The 14,656-nt window shown below is 39.0% G+C and overlaps 1 protein-coding gene across 1 annotated transcript; it reads right to left on the bottom strand.

Annotated features, from left to right (window-relative positions):
• Positions 1–2,531: 2,531 nt before the first annotated feature.
• On the bottom strand, positions 2,532–13,886 carry f11r.2 (F11 receptor, tandem duplicate 2). Its single transcript, XM_084114590.1, has 7 exons — positions 13,675–13,886; positions 6,074–6,136; positions 5,703–5,819; positions 5,444–5,584; positions 4,851–5,053; positions 4,223–4,325; positions 2,532–3,341 (listed from the first exon to the last, which is right to left on the bottom strand). Exons 1-7 carry the CDS (start codon positions 13,715–13,717, stop codon positions 3,127–3,129), a joined length of 885 nt encoding a protein of 294 aa, XP_083970716.1. The 5' UTR covers positions 13,718–13,886; the 3' UTR covers positions 2,532–3,126.
• Positions 13,887–14,656: the final 770 nt, after the last annotated feature.

Raw genomic sequence — 14,656 nt, 5'->3', positions numbered from 1 at the left:
GCTCCTTGGATAATAACTAGCAATTCAACAGGCTTTTTTGTTTCAGAAACATTTGCCATTATTTTACTTCCATATTTCAGCCCACTGCTGACTACTGAGTGAACTACACTTCTGTGTGTGTGTGTCATTCTTTATTCCCCAGTACTGGTGATGTTCTACTCTGTTCTGCATTGATCATTGACTTCTTTCGTCTTACTGTAGTGAAATGTCACCATAGGCTGCCATTCAGATTCAATTGTTGATATCAACAGTTGATTTCTTACTTGTTGAAATTCCAATTTCACATATCAGAAATACAATTCTTACTAGTAAATCCTTTATTTTCGATATCAAGAATTCAATTGTCACTAGTTGAAATGTCTATTCTTGATATCAACAATTGAATTGCTACTAGTAACAATGTTAATTTTTTATATCAATAATTTGATTTTCATAATTCGAGACGTTGGTGTCCGTGCCGGAGATGGTGGTGTCCATGCCGGTGTCTGTTCCAAAGAAGTTGGTGTCCTTTCCGGAGATGGTGGTGTCCGTGCCAGAGACGATGTCGGTGGTGTCCATGCCGGTGTCCATGCCGGAGATGGTGGTGTCCGTGCCGGAGTCGTTGGTGTCCATGCAGGAGAGAGTGGTGTCCGTGCTGTAGACATTGGTGTCCATGCCGGAGATGGTGGTGTCCTTTCCGGAGACGGTGGTGTCCGTGCTGGAGACATTGGTGTCTGTGCCAGAGATGGTGGTGTCTGTTCCGGAGACGTTGGTGTCCGTGCCGGAGTCGTTGGTGTTCTGATTTGGAGACATTGGTGTCCGTGCTGGAGACATTGGTGTCCGTGCCGGAGACGGTGTTGTCCTTTCCGGAGACGGTGGTGTCCTCCCAGAGACGATGGTGTCCGTGCCGGAGTCGTTGGCGTCCATGCCGGAGATGGTGGTGTCCTTTCCGGAGATGGTGGTGTCCGTGCCAGAGACGTAGGTGTCCGTGCCAGAGACGATGATGTCCATGCCGGATACGGTGGTGTCCATTCCGGAGACGGTAGTGTCCGTCCCGGAGTCGTTGGTGCCTGTGTCGGAGACTTTGGTGTCCATTCCGGAGACGGTGGTGTCTGTGTCGGATACTTTGGTCTTGGTTGATCACATGAATCAAATATCCACACGATTGCAAATGTGACATTGATTTTATACAACAGTTCAACAAACGAAAGTTATTAATATTAAGTGATGTTCATTTTAAACACAGTATTGTCAGTATTTTTTTTCAACAAAATAAACTAGTAAAAACTATAATTCTTGATATCTGTAATTGTATTTTCACTTATAGGCCAGGTGAGGAGGGAGCTCCATTAGCTGTGCATGTTCTTCTCTTCATGTTAACTAAGACCCCTTTCACAGAATTCAGTATAATTGTATGACAGACAGAATACACTGTATAAGGAAATAGCCTAATGATGGAAATGAAAGCAAAACAGTTGGTCAAGCAGCAAAACATGGAATCCTACCTGAGGCTGAAATAGTGAGGGCAAGATGTCCACTCTAAAAAGAAGGTTAATACTGAACATTATGGCTAATAATAAAGCATGACCAAGTGTATCTAGATATTTAGTATTTAAAATCATGTAACAAATATTTGTGCTGCTCAACAAGATAACAGAGTAAAATAAATCAAAATGTCAAAAAAATTACAATGTTTCTATTTAAAATAATCAATATTGTGTACCTTGGCACTATATGAGGTTCAGTAAAGATTTTTTCAAATAGTATATCAATACATTCTGTTCATTTAAAGGTTAAAGGTAACTAAAACTGATGGTCTAGTCCCACAGTAAACTGCAAACTCATTGTTGGCTAATAATAAACAATCTGAAAGAGATTAAGAGAATGTGTGATATGATTTCAACGTGCAAGAATGATTTCTTACATTTCAAATCAGTATAAACAGTAAAAACATTGATTTTGTAGGCGAGGTTCCTAAAACTGAGGAACTTGCTTATATACTGTATATATGAAAAATCCTCTTTACATCTTTAAAAAATGAGTTAACAATACAAAATGATATATTACAAAAGCAACTGGAGTCACATTTCTTCATTTAGCAGATGTTGTTTTTACAAAAGTGACTTACAAATGAGGAACATCACAAGCATTTTTTCTTAAGAGGCATCAATATTTCTGGTAACGAGTGTTTGTGACCACCAAAAAGTAGCTGGAAGTGAAAAAAATTATGAATAAAATTTACCAACGACTGAGTTTGATGGTCTTCTCATCATATTCACCATTTACTGACACCTCTCCGCCATAATCTTGCTTGCGTCACCTTTTCAAACCTCAGTCCTTTATTATAGCGATATAGCCTTCATATTGAGAATGAAAGAAAAAGACACAATGCAATCACATCCCCCCTATATATCACATTTAAAATATAAATACTCATATGGAATATGAATCTCTGCTTCATAGAACATGCTTACATACCAAACAATAATTTCAATGCTGGGGATAAAGTTACAATGATAAACTGGAAGACAGCAGAGTTCAAAACAACAGTATAGTTTTTATCCATATCAGTTTATTTTTAAAACATTTTTAAAACAACAAGACTTTTTCAACATCACTGAATTTTAAAATGCACTACGAGCCATGGGAGACATAGGTGGATTCAAGCAAACAAAGTATAACACATGCCAAAAATAAAAATCCAAGGTAATGGCAAGGTTAGAAATATAAACTATATGACTGTAATTTGGACTTCTAGATTCTACATTTACTCTGAATACTCAAATGCTTTAAGGTAAAGATCTTTCCTTTAACAGAGACTTGCACTCTCAGACCTGGAGGAAGACCGAGTGCTTTGGAGATCAGAGGCAGGAGGTGAAAATGGATCTGGACGTTTTGTTTGACAAATTGTTGTAGAAAACATTGTCTGATTGACAGAAAATTTAAACAATGACTAGTTTGAATATGTTATATATATGCAAAATGTGGTTGAATATATTAAACAGAGAACAAAAAATAATAATAGTAGATAATTCTAGTTAATCACTCATAGTATAATGAAATTACATTTTATTAATGAAATGAAAAAATATCAAATCACTGCATGAAATAAATTCTTGGTCTTAAAGCAGTCATGTTGAATGGAATCTACACTTCATGTCTAAGTTTTTGCAGCTCTAGGTTTAACTTCGTAATTTCTAATTCCATTTTTTGTATCTCTAGTTTTAGTTTAACCTCTTGCAACGTGAATATGCCATACATTTTTTCCATAATGTGGTTTAAGGTGCTCTTGCTTGGCACAACATATGTCTCCGTGCTCAAGGTGTCCCTCTCTGCTGGCACTTGGCTGCTGTCAACATCAACTATATTACAAAAACAAAGTTAGCCAAAAATTAGCAATGCTAGGGAGACATTAAAAAGCTTAGTTTATTGACAATTTTGTAACAAGTTATAAACAGTCCAAACAGTGATGATGACTATCTAAAACAGAGGCAACTACTGAAAAAAAGCATAAAACATCAGAAACACAATATTGTACTTTGAATATTGAATAACAGTGGATACATGTTCTTTCTTATTTAAAGTCATGGGAATGCTATAATGTTTTTTTTTCTTTTGCTACTGGAGCAAATGGAAATATAAAAATTATATTTGCCATCATCTCCCATTAGAGGTTTATCCAACTATGACAACTTCCGCTTCTGAGAAACGTAAAAAGAGTCCATTGGTTAATTTAGGGGGCTTGTTAGTTAGTTTGCTCAAGAAAATGCTATTTGTGGTCTGTAGCACACACTTAGATTAATGTTTGTTACATAATTTGATTTATGAGATTAAATAGATAAATATGTTTTGGTGCTGTTTTTGCAACAAACAAAAAAATATTTTCTCGGGGGAGCATGCCCTCGGACCCCCCTAGAAATTTTTAAAGGTTCACTATGTGCTTTTTTTTTTGTTGTTGTTCAAAATTAACACAATGGAAATATTAAGTCACTACATCATCAATCCTTCTTTCAAAACGTGTTTTTGTCTAACCCTCATTGTATGTAGCCCTCAGTAAGCCTATTGTAAGTGTTTATTAATTGAGACCTAGCGGGTCGCTGCGTCCATCAGCCAATAAGCTGTTCTTACAACAAAAATTTCTTAATATTGCGGTTAATATAATTGTTACAAATAAATATACATTTTATGATAAAGTTTTTAAAATATGTGCTATATTCATGATAAACCCATCTCTATTACTTACGGACATCCATCCGCACTGCATCACCACGCTGAGAAGCACCTTCTCCATTACTGGCCTCACAGAAATATGAACCTATATCCAGCTTAGACACACTCGGGAACTCCTGATCACACAAACAAAACCATTTTACAAGAATAATATACCTTACAAGGTATAAACCTGGAATTATAAAGTGAAAAATTACATTCAAATTTGAGCAATATACAGTATAGTACCGAATGTTTTGACCAAAAAGTTTGATGTGACTATATCAACCTTATTTTTCAAGTAAGCCATTTGTAAATTTAATGTGTCTGACTTCCTGTGTAATCCGCTTTCAGTTATTTTTAGCTGTACAAAAAAAAAAAAAACAGTTAAATATTGCAAAATGCTTGATATTGCAAACTGGTGTTTCTTAACCTATTATTTTTATGTAGTGGCTTAGTTATAAACACGCTGTTTTGTAGCGCAACAGTTTTACCATTTACTGCACTTTGTTATTCTTCTCGTTATTTCCCTATAGCAGCTAATGAACCAGAAGTCACATTCAAAGAAAATAGCTTACTTCTGCGTTGAAAAAAAGGTGGATACATACACACTCATTGTATATGATATTTTGTATTTTCAAATATTGTAGATCAACACTCACCAGGTTCCCATTGAAAGCGTTCATCTTGTAGGTGAGGTTTTTAAAAGAGGGGAACTTGCTGGGATCGTCAGGGAGGGGAGTGTCGTCTTTGTACCACTTATAGGTGGGTGGGGGGGAGCCATCTTTGTCGAAGCAGGTCAGAAGGACGTTACTGCCTGTTGTGACTGATGAAGGAATTCTAGATACGGGCTTGGAAGGAGGCACTGTAGAACATTATTTAATCAAAGCTATATATTGTGTTAAAAATAAACAACACTGGACCCCACTGACATTCATTGTATGTATCACTTTTCAAAATATATTATTTTGTGTTCCACAGAAAAATAAATGCATATAGACTTGGAACATTTTTGAGTGAACTATCCTTTTAAAACCGCAGGTTAAAGGTGCTGTAAGCAATTTCAGCAGTTTTGGTGATTTCTAATTGGCTTAGCCACTGAATTAGACCACCCACGAACATTGTGATTGGCTAAAATTAGGCTGGGCCATTCCCTGTTGCTGTTTATAGCTCAGGGTTAGGATATCTCATGACATAAACATTTGTGACATCTATCAGGTAGTAATGATTATGTAAACAACACAATATGATTTACCAAGGACAGTGAGTTTTACTGTCTTCTCTCCATATCCACCATTTCCAGACACCTCACAGTCATAGTCTCCAGTGTCTGCTCGCGTCACCTTGTTGAATAGCAGTCCTCCAGAATACGCAGTGATACGGCCTGCATACTGAGCTGAAAGAAAAAAGATGCACATCTTTCCTCAAATTGTCATTTTACACACAATAAGGAAATGCAACTGCAAGGTTACAATGATGACTCTGGATGAAAACAGTAAACTTTTCATCCATACCAGTTGGCTTGTAATCAAAGTAAATGAATGACTGAGAGCCCTTGAGATCCTTGAACTTCCATTCTACTCTGGGGTCTGCTCCAAAGTCAGCGGTGTAGGAACATTTCAAATCAGCTCCTGAAATAAAAAAAAGGTAGTACTTTGAATAATAACGGGCAGACCTGTCCTTAGGCCGGCCAGTAGAGAGATGCTCTCCAATAAATTGTTACATTTGTAACAAACACCGCACAAATTACTATTCTTCAGTGTGAAACCTATGCAGGCAGGCAACACATCAAAAGTTCTCCATTAGTAATATATGATTGCTGATGACACACAGAAACAATTATAATTGAAAGACAAACAAACAGAAAAGGAAAAATTAAACTTACCCTCATTCTCCTTCACTTTTACTGAAGGATTAGCAACAGTAATAATAAATTGGGCATGTAGGCCTGCAGACAGAAAGAGATTAAGAAGTTAAGAGATTTATTCAATCTTTAATTACATCAGTAAGAAGAAATTCTTAAAATCACATTAAACACATTATAAATTGCATTAACAGAGGTTCCCAGTCAGTCACGCTCAACGTTACGTTACTGAACTTATGAACTGGATCTCACCTGAGAGCCCAATCACCTTCAAGTGTAAACTAAACGAGCCAATGGACATAGGTGTGCGAGATTTGTATCGCGCACCCTGCCCCGCGAAGCGGGTATATAAGGAAGTATGCTTGCACTCCCACATTCAAGCTTTCACTTCAGAGTAGGAATGGGTATTTTTTTTAAATATTGTATTTTAATATTTCGGCTCATAAAAATCGAATATTTGTTTATTTAAATGACGTGTAAATCCTTATAATGTTTAATGTGATTTTAAGAATGTCTTCTTACTAGGGACGATCCTTCTTACACAGGGACGATTATCTTGTGCGTTAAGTAAGGAATAATTGACGACAGGCCGTTGAATTATTAGAAAAATAATGCACACCCGAGGTGGTAATGCGGTCACGACGCGAAGCGGAGTGGCCGTTACACCTCGGTGTGCATTATTTTTCTAATAATTCAACGGCCTGAAGTCAATTATTCCGCTTATACTACAGTTACCACACCTCGAAACATTGTTCAGATTATGTATTTCAAGACGTTTGTAAAGTTTTTGTCATTAAAACGCTCTTGTATGTAGGACTAATTTCTTACGCATCTAATCCAATGCCTCCGTTGCTAATTCCAAAACGTCATTTTAGAGTTAGTAACGGAGGTTTGAGCCACTGATAGCGGACTAATGCTGGGACACACGACTAGCTGACACATTCTCTGACTGTTTTCATCGCAGCATATTTTAAACACCGACTTTGAACACAGACTGAACGCGCTGAACACGCGTTTGGGCATGATCAGTCATAAGTATCAAATTACATTCATAACCGGCCTTAAAGTGTGTCCCCGGCTTTATGCAGTTATTAATGCAGTTATTAGAGAGAGATGTTGCAATAATGAGACAGAAAAGCATGTGCGTCGTCAATATTATTATTTATTTATTAATTTAGTTCGTTTTAATTAATTCGTTCATTCTTTTTTTTTTTCATTGACAGACAGTAGACTAGCCAAATAAATGAAACACAAAGCTATTAACAAGTGGGCCTATCAATACTTATTTATTTGTTATTATCTGCAATAAAAATCCGTACTGCAGGATTATCCATTTATTTAGCCTATATTCAGTTTAATTTTCTATTGATTATAATATAGATAGGACTATATACTTTATTTATTAAAATTAAACTGCATGTTTCTATTAATTGTGAAGCTAGACATTGAAAATTGCAGATCAAGCGCATGGGGCTAAATGCTTTTTCTTGTTATGAATTGTATCCTATTTTCCGTTATTACAGTTAACTACGCGAAGTGATATGGAACTGTAATGCGGTCAAGACCTGCCTGGAACTACTTTAGCTGTGCGTTTCCCTGAAAATAATGCACACCTTAGAACGTTCGTCAACCAATCAGATTCAAGCATTCAACGGCCCTGTAGTATAATCGCCGACATTTAACACCTCGTGACTAAACAAAGGGCGCCAGTGTGAGTATGCACCGACGCACAAAACGGCAGGCGTAAAAGTGTAATAAATAAATGAAAAAACGCCTCAGTTTCGTTTTTTTTTTTTGGTTTGACGCGCTGCGTTAAAAAATGGCCGACCAATGAGATTGGCGCTTTTGTTCACGTGCCTGGAACAGCTGAAGTTACAGTAGGCCTACTTGGTGACGCTCAAGCACAAAACGGTCTAAATGAGCACACATTGCTAGAAGAAGATGACGAAGAGGAAGTAAGTAGACGAAGAAGAAGATGCAACGAGGCAAGATGAATGTAGAGCTGCTGGTCTCTTTGGTGTCTGAACACAAAAAACTTTATGACAAAAGCGGAGAGAAAGTGTGCAGCGTTTGAAATTAAAACCAAATGCATGTAAAAATAACTACCCGTAACTTTGGCGGGTAACTCTGTCAAATCACTAGTCAATTTGGTGTGTTACTATGTTTACTCACTTTGCTGGGGAAGTTCGTGTAAGCCAAATCTGCGCAAATTTAGTGCAAATACTCAACTCGTGAGTCACCATGATCTATTAAATACAGCGAATTGCTTAGAATCTATGCATTTCTGTCTTACTTGAACACACACGTCACTACGCAACAAATAACGGTGTGCTTGTTTGCATTGAAGCAATAGCGTAGTAGATTAAAAGACATTTGGTTAACAGAAAAGACAATGTCATTTTCCAACATCCTACATGTTCTTTGTAGCCTACTGTATTGATCTGTCAACCTAAATACATTTTTGGTAAAAAAGATGAGAATGAATGAGGAAGGGAGGAGATTGCTGGATGATAGGATTTTGTTTGAATAAGAAATCCAAATCCAAATCTTAATATATATAGTATAGTATAGTATATATATATATAATATATAAGCTGTTAAATTTCTTTTTTTGGCTAGTAGAAGTTCTGAATGGCCGATAATTTAGTAGCCAAATTGGCCGGTGGGTGAAAAATTTAATTTCAAACCCTGGCAGTGTGTGAATAATTTTGGCAAGCACATAAATACTGGCTCTCTTCTTCTTCTGTGTGACAAGCGAGTGTCAGAAGCATAAAGTTCCACAGCGCCACCTTGTCTACCGGGGTATTTCTGCTGTCAGGGAGTGAATTTGCACATTCACTCGGCACATCGCCAGTGAAAATCGCTTAGGTATGAACACAAAGATGCGTCGAAAAACGTCTCGAAAAACGCTGGCGATAATCATCCCTGTGTGCACGAGGCTTAAGAACTGGACGATCCCGAGCCGTCTGGGCTACTCTCTGAGAAAACAAAGGACCTTTCTGGCAGAATTAGCATCCCCATCCAAGACGCAATCATCCAAGTTGATCACCTCAGTGTTGTCTTAATTTACATTTCATCTCTTCACTCACATGCTACATCTACATCTATTCCATCTTTGAACTGATTATGTAATTGGAATGATACATTAAACTGTGAGAGAACGGCCGGTGACGTGATTACTGATGACGGAAAAATAAAAGGAGGAGCGACGACAGTGAAGGACGAGAGAGAACCAGGCCTGGACTTTTTGTGTTATGCTTTGTTTATGTGTGTGCCGCAGTCGTTCGTGTAGGGCTAACGCCTTTACTTTCGTTTTGTGTTTTTATTTATTTAGAAAAATCCTGGTGTTCCAGGACATCAGCCACCTGGGGTTTCAGGTCAACTAGGAAAAGAGCAAACTCTCCCCCGAGCAGAGAATCTTTTTTCTCTGTATGGAGTTGGACTCGGACAACATGACAGCACGTCTCACGAACGAGCGTGCTCAGTCAGTGCTGAACTGCCTGAATTCGTTCAAGGGCAGGACGACAGTTCCACTAAAACAATTTAAGAGGCTCCTGGGGCATATGGCATCCGCAGCTGCAGTCATGCTGCTCGGGTTTGTAGGGTTACATATTTAAGAATATGTTTTAGACCTGCTGATCCTACTTCCTTACATAACATCACATAAAAAACTAAGGTGAACTATACTGTGTTGGGCATTCAAGGTGAACATGAGGGCATCTGTTTACTGATTAGATTTAACAGTTTCCTTTGAAGGGGTTTTGTTAGTCTTTGATCTTTCTACTAAGAGTTGAACTATGTGTGAATGTTTACCTAGTCTTAGTTCTCGTGACCATGTGTTATTTATTCAATTTGGGGGGTACCATTATCTCAGTTGGGGGTAATTGCCTCTATTGTCTTTAGCAGTAGTCATCCCTAAAGGCTGTGTGTAAGTTCAGCACCTTTAAGGACAGCCCACTGAATTGCCTATAAGATACCATGTAAAGTTCCCTTAGTCAGATTTTATTGGACGAACCGCAGCCCGTCTTAATAAAGAATAACTTCTGTTTGAACGTGATCCCAACGTCTCCTGGTCTCTGCTTCGATGAAAGAAAACTTTCCAACAGGTTGCTTCATATGAGATCGCTTCAGCACTGGCTTTCACGACCGAGTCCAGAGACCTTGCATTTCAACGGGCAGGAGTTCCCCAATATAACAAATGTCCAGGCATGTTGTTGTCTCAACAGATGCCTCCACCACCGGCTGGGATGGGGTGCTCATGGATAGGACCTCGACTGCAGTGGCACATCAACTGCTTCGAGTTGCTAGCAATACAGCTTGCGCTGCGCCGCTTTAAATCGCTGCTACAGGGCAAGCATGTATTGGTCCGGTCGGACAAAACACTGCGGCCGTTGAGTACCATCAGGGTGGTCTGCGCTCCCATCGCATGTCGCAACTCGCCCGCCATCTCCTCTTCTGGAGTCAGAAGCATCTGAGGTAGCTTTGCACCATTCACATTCCAATTAGAGCTTTCCTTCCTGCTTTCCTTCCTGCAAGAAGGGCTAGAGCGAAGGCTGTCTCCCTCCACCCTGAAAGTGTGTGTTGCCACTATCGCCCCACATCACAATGAGCTATATGGTAAGTCTGTGGGAAAGCACGACCTGATCATCAGGTTCCTGAGGGGCGTGAGAAGGTTAAATCCTCCCCGCCCTCACCTTGTACCCTCTTGGCACCTCTCCTTAGCATTAGCAGCCTTACATAGAGCACACTTCTAACCACTGCAGTCAACAGAGCTTGAAATCCTGTCTCTTAAGACTGCACTCGCTTCTGTTAAGAGGGTGGGGGACCTGCAGGCATTTTCAGTCGATGAATCGTGCCTGGAATTCGGACCGGCCAACACTTAAGTAATCCTGAGACTCCAGCCCGGATACGTACCCAAGGTTCCCACCACTCCTTTTTTTCTCACTCTTATATTTATTGTTTTAGGCAGATAAAACAAATAACATGGTGATCTCAGTTTTGAGTATGTTTACAAAATGCAAAAATAAAATAAAATGAACAATTAAACATAAGACAGCAACCAGATGTCGTGATAAAAAAAAATAAAAACATTCAGATTACACAGTTTCTAATGCTATTTTATATGCTATCCATTTGTCCCATTTTTCTTTAAATTCAGCTTCTTTCAATCTTAGAATAAAGGTCATTCTTTCCATGGTGAATATTTTCCCACCACTCCTTTTAGGGATCAGGTGGTGAACCTACAAGCGCTGCCCCCAGAGGAGGCAGACCCAGCCCTTGCTTTGCTCTGTCCCGTTCGCGCTTTGCACCAATACCTGGACCGAACATAGAGCTTCAGGACCTCAGAACACCTCTTTGTCTGTTTTGGAGGCCAGCAGAAGGGAAAGGCTGTCTCCAAGCAGAGGTTGGCCCACTGGACCATGGACACCATAGTCTTGGCATATTAGGCCCAAGACCCGCCGTGCCCTCTTGGGGTGCTGGCTCATTCCACTCTGAGTGTTGCCTCCTCCTGGGCGTTTGCGCACAGCGCCTCACTAGCAGACATTTGTAGAGCTGAGGGCTGGGCGACACCTAACACAATTGTGAGGTTTAATAATCTTAGTGTAGAGTCTGTGTCCTTGCTACAAGTAGCCAGTAACACTTAGGACCCTGTGAACGGCTTACGTGGGCTATCTGCTCCACAGATGAGTTCCTCACCTGGTGAACCCTGCATGGAGTTCCTCCAGCACCTTCGGGAGTCAGACGCAGCGGAGGTATCAGACACTTGGTCTAGCAATCGTGTGTATGCCCAGAAGGTTAGCCCCTGTGCTAGACTAGATGCCCATGTGTTGTGATTCCCCTAAGGGCGATCCCACATGTGTATTCTTCCACATTACGTCTTCCCTGTCAGCGAGTAACCTAGTAACCTAAAAAAGTAACCTAGTCTGTCTTGTCTGTCAGCGCGTTGTCACTGTGTCCTATTTGCTCCGCGATGTATTATTCACTGCATGAGAACATGCTGTGATGTGAGAGCGGCATGGCTTGTCAGACATAGCAACAGTAACTAAAGGGGGCGGGTCTTTGCAAACGGTCAATTCCTGTACCGCCACTGAACAGCCAGGACACACTGTCTTGGCTCCTCTGAGAAACTTGAATGTGCAAGTGCAAGCAGACTTCCTTATATACCCACTTCGAGCTGGGGGCTCTCAGGCGAGATCCCATTTCGTCAGTTCAGTTCCGACGTGACGTCTCTGTTCCCTTCTTCGGGGAACGGGGGTTACATTAGTAACCTAGATGTTTCCGGAGTGTAATGATGTTCTGACATCATCTGCATATAAGCCAGACACTTATTTTATTATTTATTTTATTTATTTGTTATCCAATAGAAAAAAAGAATCAAACAAAAGCAACATGTGGGATGGAACCCTGTTCATTTGGGCAGGCTCTATACAAAACTATGCAAATAATGAACACTTCAAGATTTAAGAAAACACATTATAGTATTAAAAACAAACACAGGATTTTTCCATATAGTTTACAAACATCCCATGTAATCTTCTAATGTGTTCTATGCTCATTGTACACCTTAGTCTGGTTTGCACAAAGCTGTAAATGTTTCAGATTGGGTGTTCAGATGTGTTTTAGATAGATATCTTCTCAATAATGTGAAGGTTAAAAGAAGACATTTGTTTTTAATTATTTACCCTTTAAAATGATTATTGTAATTTGAATGACTCAATTTTGACAAACATTACAGCAAAGGATGTAGGTTACCAAGACCAAGAAAAGAATTGTAGGTCTATTTTAAAACAAGCACATTTTTTCCTCGTTCCATTAAAAAACGATCAGACCTGCTACAAAATCCTTGTGACACTAGCAAACATTTCAATGTAAACAGGCTACATTTCATTTTAAAGAGTGTGAGGATTCATCAAAAAGCTTTAATTTTTTTTCTACCACAGAAATAGGCTACTTGTAGGCCTACTAGATGAACAACCGAAAGTTATCTTCTTTTCTGAAAAAACGGGTAAACAGAGGTAAAGTTATGAAATTAAAATTCATATAATATGAATTCACATTCATTCAAACACGTTTTTCTGACAAATCTTTCAATCATCATTTTTCAATTATCATTATTTTATAGGCTACGTAGCCTACGTTTCCCCGTCTGCTCGATGTGTGCGAGCGCAGTATCAACTGTGTCCGCGTCACTGGCTGAGTAGCCTACTATTAGATAACAAAAACATTACACTTTTACTATTCTACTGCGACTGTTAACTGTTTTTGCTACTTCTCTTTCCAAACACATTTCGAACGGCTCTTAATTGACTCAGTTAAGCTGATTCGAGTCAATGTGAATGAAATTCGCGTCTTCAATTGGTTCCACTTCAAATATTTGCAAGTTGGTTTTTAAGGATCATTGACGCCGATTCCAAATTGATTTATGGAATTGGTTAAAGGACACATAATTTGAGTGACAGGTATGGTGTTTTGTTTGTTCTTGCAAACCTGTAGGCTACTAAATAAACTATTTAAACGCTGAACTCCACTCTATAGGCTATATAAAAAATAGCAGCTAAAGATTTTCAAAGTTTATACTGAATAATCACAGCAGTCATTGAAAACTTGGACGCCTAACTTACCTATGACTGAGATAGAGAAGCACACAAAGACTAAGGTCAGCATATCCACTCTGAAATGATAAAAAGTCTTCCAAAATAGTCCACTTTTATAAAAAAAAAACTGATTTAATATTGTTACTAGAACTTTTAGGGAGCTGTGTATTACTAAGCCCTCACAAAGCTAAGTCAGGATAAACTAAACGCCCTTTCGAGTCATAGACATAAGACGCGTCATTGTCCGCCTTGCTGCGATACGTCAACGCGTCCGCTAGATAGCTCCGGGCAATACCAAAGCTGTGTTCGAAATCGCCCCCTATTGTCATTCACTATAGGCTACCCTACATTACTCCATTAATATAGTTAAGGAGTGAATGCGAGTGAGTGAATTCGGCTACTGAGTGCGCTGGAAGGGCTTGCCATTTTTCCATATAGTTTATGCTTGCTGTTCAATCATTTGAAACTTCATGGCAGCTCCAGGCTTGCAATGAAAGGATTTATCTTGAACTCTGTCATGGAAACTAACATGTAGAGGTCCTTTTATGCTTTTCCACTTTTTCACCTTTAGTTGTGTAATGTTGCTGTTTGAGCATAAAAACAGATCTGCAAGGTTACAAAGCTCAAAGTTCTCCAAAGGGAGATATTTTATTTATTTCACTTCTCCAGAACTACATATGGCTCACTTGGACTTCAACGCGATTTTTCCGGATCTTATGAAGTCACATAAGAAATGTTTCAAATCACTTATGAAATGTACTCATCTATTTCCAAAACTCATTTGTTTGACCTTCCTAAGGGTGATGGATGAAAGACTTAAGGTGGTTAAAATTTATTTTAAACACTGTTTACATTATAATCCCAACAGAACAGCTTGTTTTCTGTAGCATTTATAAGCTCTCGCTTATGTAAGACGGTTCACTGCTTCTTAGGAAAATATACCATGGTTTTGTAATCGATTACTGTTTGTATTACCTTAGTTTTCCAACAAATATCACGATTAAATGGT

The sequence above is a fragment of the Abramis brama genome (genome assembly GCF_963993115.1).
Source record: "Abramis brama genome assembly, chromosome: 5".
In the NCBI taxonomy this organism is placed as follows: Eukaryota; Metazoa; Chordata; class Actinopteri; order Cypriniformes; family Leuciscidae; genus Abramis; species Abramis brama.
This window is presented reverse-complemented; position numbering and strand designations above follow the sequence as displayed.

What these genes read in the sequence shown, in the direction of transcription:
- f11r.2 (XM_084114590.1), bottom strand. Translation starts at nt 13,717, where the DNA reads ATGCTGACCTTAGTCTTTGTGTGCTTCTCTATCTCAGTCATAG. An exon ending in ACGCTTTCAATGGGAACCTG is followed by an intron (nt 4,326 to 4,850) that starts GTGAGTGTTGAT and finishes TTGTGTGATCAG; the next exon opens with GAGTTCCCGAGTGTGTCTAA. An exon ending in TGCAGTGCGGATGGATGTCC is followed by an intron (nt 3,342 to 4,222) that starts GTAAGTAATAGA and finishes TTTGTAATATAG; the next exon opens with TTGATGTTGACAGCAGCCAA.